Consider the following 9,350-nt stretch of genomic DNA (forward strand, 5'->3'; position numbering starts at 1 on the left):
TAAGCTTTATTGGGGAAAAATATGCGGTAATTCGGCCGATAGGCCTTCAAGGCGAAAAACTTTATTAGGACCATTTGGTTAAAGGCAGAATATCGTTTGTTCATTTGAATGATTTTATTTTTTAGATGGTACTTTTTTGGGGGCCCATATCTCGAAAACAAAGCACTGTAGGACCCACGTTCATGACTCGTCTGGAACCAAAGAAATTCACGACATGCCAATCCAAAACACCATGTAAATGCATATTGTACAAAACAAACTTATCATGGTTATAGCTCTTTATATTTATTCTTTTTATTCATCCTAGTAATTTTGGGAGTTACACTATTTGGGTACTTACATATGTATTGTGTCTATTTATTTCTTGTTTAATTGATATTTACAAAAAAAGGAAAAAAAAAACAAAAAAAAACTAGAGGCGGATGGAGCGCGGTTCACCAGTGACGGAACGAATCCTACGGCCTATGGCGTGGATCAGCGCCAAACCCTCGCGGCCGAAGGAGCCAAGGGTTTCAATGGCCACCGGTTTAAACATATAGCGGTGCGCAAGCGCCGAGTATTTGGAGCTCTTCTTCGTTTCAGCCTGGGTAGCGGCCCAGAGAGGGGCTGTTGAAGAAGAACTCAAATACGAAGGAGCGAGAGGATCGGTACATGTAAAATCCCATACCAAGGATTTCCCTCCGGTCCACGGGATTAAAGACAAACAATCTGGCCTTTTTCTGTCGTCCCGAGACAGGCCAGACGGCTCCAAAATAGATGGAACACCCATGGACGCGAGTGCCCGTTTCAAAATATCGTTGACGGCACTGTGGCGGGAGCGACTGCCCGAACTCTTTTTGCAGCTGAGGCCATGAGAACCGAAGGAGTCAACCAGGCTACCACAAACGCAGGAGTGCGGCACACAAATTGTAGCTCCCAACCGAAGGCCGACGGCTACGTGAAAGGAATCATCAGAGAGATGGGTTCCAAGAGAAGGGGACGGAAGAACATTTACCCACGCACCGGACTCAGCCGAAGAAACTGCGAGAAGACGCGCTTTATCACGATCTGACGAGGCTCCTTCAGACAATAGCTTGGTGTTCAAGTCGAAAAAAGGTGTTTCCCAAGCGCTCTGGTGCCGCCAGTGATCTTGAGGGGGGAAAGTGGATTCCGAGAGAAGCTCCCATTGCTGAAGAGCGTCGCGATAAACCTGGTCCCCAGATGCGGCTATGGAAGGGGGGGGGGATTTGACGGACTAAATCCGCCGCTCTAGACTGCGATGAAAGAAAGGCGGGCAGGGCGAGCTGGTACGCGTGACGAATGCCAAGGCCTCCTTTGGATATGGGAAGTGACGACTGTACCCATGGACCTTCATCCATTAAAATATTGGTAACTTCTTGAAGAGCAACCCGGAGGGTCTCATCGAAATAGTGAAGATCGTAGGCGCCTCGCCACACCGGAGAACTACGCAGTAGGTGGGAGAGCTTCGGTATAGCCAAGGAGTTCTTAAGCAGGAAGAACCCATGATGAGCCGACACCTGTTGGAGGTTTCTAGCCATGACCGATAGAGCGTTGGTTTTCTCTGCAAGACAGGCAGAAATCGCCTCGTCCGAAAGTGGCGCTCACAGAAGTAATACCAGGAGCTGCCAAGTCAAACTAGATCGAAAGTGATCATCGTCGTTTTATTTACACATTAAAAAACCTTAAACCAATAGAAAGATCTGATATATCTAAATTAAACGGTAATTTTTCAAAAGAAACTATTTCTTTCAAAGTCTTTAACGAATCGCTTCTATTTTGCTAGAGAGAAGTATTGATTTAAATCTTTCGCCACTTGAAGGCGCCATCCTACGATCAGAAAACGAACTACTCTCTCTATCTACCTCAAAACCCTAGCGGAGTTTTGAGGTGCCGAATTATCGATTGCGCCATGTATCTCCGCTCTCCCAGCTTGTCCCAATACCAGATTTTTACTCGTTTTTATATTGGTACGAAATTCAAATCCCACAATTAATTGATAAACGACATGTCACAAACGGTTCGAGACAAATCGTGAGAACTTGAGTATCACTTTACATGGTACGTGAATGTAATATATGTAAATTCCACAAAAATGGCGTTTGAAGAATCAGGAATGTCATACCTAATCTAATATGTTACACATGATTTTACTTCGTAATGTTTTAACTTTAAATTTTTAATTTCACTACCTTCACTGCTTTAATCGAAGTTGCGTATTTGGATGCATTTGGAAATAAAATTGTTTTTCATATTAAAATTTTGGGTTTATTTTCCATTTATGAGCTTATGAGTTCACTATCCCTCTAAGAATGTTTTAGACGCTATCCCGTTAAGAATATTTGAGGTATTAGTTTATTCCATATTTTTGGTTAACTATACCTTTTAATATATTTCCTGCACTATCTCTTTAAAATGTTTTCAATTCGATGTCAATATATGAATTAATTAAAACACTCTAAATGATTTAAATTTGGAGTTTGGCATAACTTTAAACCATTCGGTTTTCACAATGTCCAAAATTATTTTAATCACTATTTCCTAAATATTTTTGCCACTATCACCTTAAGATTTTTTAATTTTCTGCTTAGGAATAATTCATTTTATTATCAATTTTAGAGTTTTTGATTTCCATACAGTTTGAATTGTTCAATTGAACTCAGAATCAGCTATATTTTTCAAAAATGGCATCCGGCGCTTTGAGGAGGGTGCCAAAATTAAGGTTTAGTTTTCGATTGCCTACAACGGATTAACGGGCCATTGTTGAGGAAATGTGTCATCGCAACAGAGCCCAATTAATTACAATAAGTGAAATAGGAAATTCCCAAAAAAAAAACGTTTTCTCCGTTGATCTTTCCTAGTCGGACGTTTGAAAAGAATCGGCCTATCGAATTTTTGAATTCACTATCCTTTTAAGAATATAATAACTGTAGGCGAATTCAATAAAATGACAAATAGATAAAATGAGACATTTAATAGAAATTTGAAGGAAGCGGTATTGAGATATAATCCCGATAATTGGTATGTCCTCGTATCGGAGTGAATGTTGCCTAGATTCCCAAAAGTGGTTTTTGCGAAGCACACAGTTCAGTTCTTTCATAATTTATCTTTAAGCATTTCTGTACCACAAATATGGTAAGTTTTCTTTTGAACTAAAATAGAACTACAACTAGTCAAGCAGCTAGAGGGTGTCTTTGTTAGAAAAGAAATTAGAACAAATTAGTCTGGGAACGCTATCATAATGTAACAACGTTATTAATCAGAAAATATTCGCAATTTCACGTGAAATATCCGCTCAGGAATCTCTCGAGGGAAAAAAGGGTATTTAATCTATGCGTGGAACCGCGTGGACGAAACAAAGTTTCTAGCCAGGAATTATTTTTAGATACGCGAGCTATCCTTGTCAAAACATGTTGTCAGAATTTATAGCCCGGTGTACCGGTAAAGAGAACCACACCACCGGAGGCCTATCATCAGAATGCCCTACGCCAGCCCGGACAGGTGACAAAACCAGCATGGGTAGCAGAACCCCACTACTGATGGTCGCACCCTCGACGCAAGCCGCTCAACCCAGCAGAAGGTGCAACAATGGGACGACCAGCCCGCCACTTCGCACACAGCAGTGGGATAGAGAACGGATGCTCTAGCAACTCCGGCCGACACCCCACCTACAAAGGCAGGGAGCCAAGCCCTTTGGAGAGAGCTCCTAAAGGGGAACGGCGGGCACACAGCAGCCCGCATAACCCGGCACAGCTGGCACCGGAGATCCCGGTGGGAGCCCAAAAGGCCGGGAGATGGGTCCGCCGTGCCCTCATACGGAGGCCCGCAGCCCCACAGCAGGCTACTCAATCCGCCGAGGCGGCCAGTTTGCCCGGCCCCTCTCCATTAGCCTGGGCCGAAGCCCAGTATCCAGCCCACACCTGACCGAAGTCGGAGGTCGGAGATAGGACCCTTTGGACGGAGCTAACATCTCCCAGTGCGCCACCGCCCTTACGGGTTACAAGAGCCGGACCCCGACTCCCCGGTAAAGCCACCAGTTATTGCACACTCCGACCCCTTGAGGGCCTATCCTTGTCAAAACAGGAGAGATATTTCCAGGAAAGATGGATTTCGCAAATTTGCAAATAAGGGGCGAAGGCGTGCTTTTACTTCGACACTTTTTCAGCGGCCACAAATTCAGTTTTCTATACGCAATGTATAGAAATTAAACGGACCAGGTGAGATTGCGCTTAAATGGTTGATTTGAGGAAGCACCCATTCCCATAAAAATTTATCATATTTGAAAATTTATTTATATGAACTGAGTTACAAAATAATTCAATTAGTTTGGAAAATTTAACAGCTTATTTATTAAATCACATGGTGCTTGATTCAAATATCTTAGTTTTTTAATAATTCGTGTAATATTTTACCTTTTTTGAATTTTTTGCTGTATATAAGTTGTGTGACAAATAACAATTCAATTTTAATTTTCTGTGATATAAAGGAAAAACATAACATCACACCAAATTTTAGTGGATTAATGAGCTATGTCTTAAGCCTGTCGCACACTTACAAAACATTTCTTCGAGTTGACGCTGTCGACGGTTATTAATTTTTAATCTTAATTAGATTTTCACCGTCATCGCCAATAGAAGCTGACGTTGATATTAGCTTAAGTTTTGGCTATTGCACACTATGCGTTCGCTACTACCGGAAGCCGGGACAACGTAGGATGCGCGCGCATTCGTTTGTTTTGATTGCCGTGACTTAAATTGCCTATTACTCAAAATTCATTTTAAACAATTATCATTTTTAATTATTAAATGATTATTGGGATACTTGGATAAGCCAAATATACTTTTTCAAAATAATAATAAAAATAATACTTTTAAAATCGATAAAAAACTTCGATTACTAATTTTATAATTAATTTATATTTAATAACCGTTTTTTTCTGGTTTATAAAATATAACAAAATAAATGAATTTCCACATGATTCCTCGCATGGTGCTTTATTTGCAATTTGAAAAATTATTAATATCCCGTCGTTATCTAATTGGTTAGAAAGAGATGGAATGTCGTGACATCAGAGCCCGAAGCCAAGAGTAGCGTCAAACTGTTCAATGAAGTTAAAGTCGGCACGAAACCGACGTTCGTCGTAACAGCAGGTCGCCATAGCCAGCGTCATTTTTACCTCTCCGAGGTGACTTTGTACCCTGGAGGGGTGTAAAAATATATTCCCCAAAAATTAAAAATAGACTTAAAGTTGTTTTAAGTTGTTACTAAATTTGACTCTGTCCGTATTGTAAATTTAGCTTATTTAACGTAATTTTAATACTGCAAACGTAACCTAAAAAAAAAGAATTAGAAAATACATACTGTTTTGTCTGCGTCACGTGAAAAAGATTGAAGATAATGAGCACGCGCTGACAGTGGTTTTAAAAAAAGGTGTGCACGCGCAAAAAATAATAAAAAAACGTACTAGCAACCGTCAAAAAGAAATATATTTTTATCTCTCCGTAACCCTAATTCAATTCTGTATTTATCCGCTATTTAATCTCTTACTAACATTAAAAGTATCTATTTTAAACATAATTTTAGTTTTTTCTACTATTTTAACTAAATACGCGCGCAAAAATATTTCATGGTGCCGAAACCCGGGACCTTAGATTGATAACGCAACGAAATTCAACAGATCAATCGACGGTCTCAATTACGAACATCAAGTTTAAAGGTTAGTGGAATTACGTAACGAAACGAAAATGCCAAACGAAGAAGGGGGCGAAGCAGCCTTACCAGCGGAAACGAAAGACTCCGTAATACGAAAGCAGTCAAGTTATAAAGGAGTGATAACAAGGGCCGTAAACATAATAGACGGAATGTTGAATGATCCGTTAGGTATAAACATACCGACGCTCACTCTCGAGTTACGAAAACTTGACTAGATAACAGAGACGTTGAAAGAGTATAACCGTAACGTACACTTATTCATAACGAACCAAGACGAAATGAATGCGGAAATAGAAGATAACGAAATAACGTTCGATAAGATTTTCGAATGTAAAGAAAGAGCTAATGTTAGATTAAGGCCACTGGATAGATTACCACCGAACCGAAATCTTAATTTTCCAACCGGAGAAAACGTAAGCGGAAATAACGCCGCGGCTATGCATTTACCAAAAATCACTATCGGACATTTTAACGGTGATAAATCGAAATGGGAAGATTTTTGGGGACAATTCGAAACATCCATAGAAAATACGAACTTAGACGCACCAATCAAGTTTGCCTATCTGAAATCTTTATTGGGAGGAAACGCCGCGCCTGTGGTCGCAGGACTTAGCAATACCGCGGAAAACTACGAATCGGCCGTGAGTTTGCTCAAGAAACGTTTCGGAAGAAAGGACGACATTATCGACGCCCACATGAATAATCTTTTAGTTTTGGCCTTGACACCCGTGGAATCGTCTAGCGACGTCGTAGCTTTGCGAAAATTCTACGATAAATGCGAAGTAGAAACCAGATTCCTCGATAACTTAGGATGGGGACCGGACAGATACGATGCCATTTTAATTCCAATTATCTTGCGCATGCTGCCGGATGATTTAACCTTAGCATTCAGCCGTTTGAAAGACGACGAAGAAGATTGGGAGGTATTAAAACTCTCGCGATTCCTCAGAAAGGATATAGAGAGCCGCGAACGAGCCCTTATATATTCAAAACGGAAAGAAAAAGATAAACGGGATTCACGAGACTCGAAGAGTCATCCGAACCACGCTAGCAACTCGAGTAACAGACAACCGTCGAAACGATACAACAGTTCATCATCAACCTTAACAGTAGCAGTATCAGATTCTTGCGTATTCTGTGATAAAAACCATAAACATATCGACTGTCCCGAAATAAAGGAATTAGAAGCGAGAAAAGACATTTTACGTAAGAAAAACAAATGTTTTAAATGTCTAGTTGGTACGCACCGATCGAGAAATTGTCCAAACGACGTGAAATGCGCGAAATGCGGTAGATGGCATCACGAAGTCATGCACGAAGACTACGCTAAATTTGCAAAATCCAAGGAAACTTCCGTTAAGAACGTTACTCCTGTATCGACTTCAGGAGACAACGAACATAAAGAAGTACTGCTACAAACAGCCCGAGCAACTCTACTAGGAAAAGACGGTCTAGAAACACCAGTTCGTTGTTTCCTTGACAGTGGAAGCGAAGTCACCTTTATACGTCAAGACGTAGCTAGATCCGTAGATCTAGAAAAGATTGGAGAGGAGACTCACCAAGTATACGTATTTGGGAAAAACTCACCAGAAGTAATAACGTTCGACAGAGTGAAACTCTCCCTGAAAAATCCCATTAACGGCAATCAAATCGCGATCGAAGCCTTGGAAACCGAAACCGTAAGCTCCGCAAATTTGAGAAGTCCTGGGCGCAACTTTAAAGACAATTTAAATCTCAACGGGCTGCATCTCGCTGACGAGATTACGAAGGAGACCACCAACGACAACAACGAAGTGGTAATCCTCATCGGCGTGGAATTTTATTGGCGGATCGCAACTGGAAAAACCAAGAGAATAAACGAGGATCTGATGCTCATGGAAACATTACTAGGATGGGTACTTTCCGGATTCACATCAGGATCGGCAATTTCATGAATGCATTTGGGAATGAAATTCACAACGGTGAAACACGTGGCCATCCAAGAAACAAACGAAACGCCTAGAGACGATATGAATGATATCTCAAAACAGTTAAGAAGTTTTTGGGAATTGGAAAATGTGGGCATAAAAGACGCAGACGGATTATCGCTATCAAATTCTGAAGAGTCGATTGTCAACTTTTTCGAAAGCGAAATCAAATTCAATAACAACCGATACGAAGTTAAGCTACCATGGAAGAACGAAATACGAAACCTTCCAAGTAACTACAATAACGCCAACGGAAGATTACGCTCCATGTTTAAAAGATTCAAACGAGAGCCACATCTCTTCGCAACGTACAAAGAAATCTTCCAAGACTATGATCGAGACGGTATAATCAAGGAGGTCCCTTCTATCGAAGAGAACAAAGACGGACAATTTTACTTGCCACATCAGCCTGTGATTCGAGAAAATAGATCTACGACAAAAGTACGAATCGTATTTGATGGTTCATCGCGCACTAAAGGAGCAAATTCCTTAAACGACTGTCTTCAGTCTGGTCCCAACTTGAATCCAGACTTACTGGACATACTGATCAAATTTAGAAATTTCAAGGTTGCTTTTACATCCGACATACAGCAAGCATTCTTGCAACTTTCATTAGCTGAAGAAGACCGAAATTACGCACGCTTTCTCTGGGTAGACGAAAATGACGAAAAAAATCTTAAAGGTGACCTCACGATCAAATGTTACCAAATGGCTAGAGTATTATTTGGACTGACGTGTGGTTCTTTTTTACTCGCCGCAACGGTAAGATTTCACACGAAAAAGTATAGAGAAACATATCCTGAAACTTGCAAGAAATTGGACGACTCGTTATACGTAGACGACTTTCTTTCGGGAGGAAAAGACAAGGAATCAGCATACCAACATGCAAATGAAGCAAAAATTATTCTTAAAGAGGGAGGTATGCCCTTACGTAAATGGCAGACAAATTCCCCCGAATTAAGACAACGATGGGATAACGAAAATTGGAATGGAGGCGAAGCGACCGAAGGCAAATCCATTATCGCTCCTTCTACCTTGAACGTATTAGGCATTTCTTGGAACCATCAGGAAGACATTTTCAGATTTGAGATACAAGACTTGATAAACTTCATCGAAACTTCCAAAACAACGAAAAGAGGGATTTTACAAACGATCGGAAGAATCTTTGACCCTGTGGGATTCCTTTCTCCGTTCACAGTCCGAGCAAAGATTCTCCTTCAAGAGTTGTGGAAAGCCAAAAAGCATTGGGACGACCCTCTACCCATAGAGCTGTATTTATCCGCATTTTAATCTCTTACTAACATTAAAAGTATCTATTTTAAACATAATTTTAGTTTTTTCTACTATTTTTACTAAATACGCGCGCAAAAATATTTCAAGGGGTATTACAATCTCCGTGTCCGTCTGTGGGTCTGTCCTGCGAACTCGTTCGCATTTTCCGTGCAAAGGTTAATCATTGCGTACGCAATTTCTCAAAATCTCTGCGTTCGCAGCTTCTCGAAGGGTTGGCAAAACCACCGAGTTAACGGATTCATTTGCGGTTTGGTGTATTAGGTTTTTGTAATGTTTATGCGTAGGTTGTGAATGTTGAGTTCGTGTTATGACGGTTGTGAGTGTTGAGTTTGTCGTGTTTGTGTTTTAATGGTTTTGCATGTTGAGTTCGTGTTATGTCGG

At 40.7% G+C, this 9,350-nt stretch overlaps 2 protein-coding genes across 2 annotated transcripts; both read left to right on the forward strand.

Moving 5' to 3' along the window:
• The first annotated feature begins 5,987 nt into the window (after positions 1 to 5,987).
• On the forward strand, positions 5,988 to 7,643 carry LOC149931653 (uncharacterized). The gene has a single exon (XM_090156564.1). It carries the CDS (start codon positions 5,988 to 5,990, stop codon positions 7,641 to 7,643), a length of 1,656 nt encoding a protein of 551 aa, XP_090012690.1.
• Positions 7,644 to 8,966, forward strand: LOC149931654 (uncharacterized). The gene has a single exon (XM_090156565.1). The coding sequence runs from the start codon at positions 7,644 to 7,646 to the stop codon at positions 8,964 to 8,966; it is 1,323 nt and encodes a 440-aa protein (XP_090012691.1).
• Positions 8,967 to 9,350: the final 384 nt, after the last annotated feature.

The sequence above is a fragment of the Leiobunum rupestre genome, chromosome 8, assembly GCF_980474605.1.
Source record: "Leiobunum rupestre chromosome 8, qqLeiRupe1.1.hap1, whole genome shotgun sequence".
In the NCBI taxonomy this organism is placed as follows: Eukaryota; Metazoa; Arthropoda; class Arachnida; order Opiliones; family Sclerosomatidae; genus Leiobunum; species Leiobunum rupestre.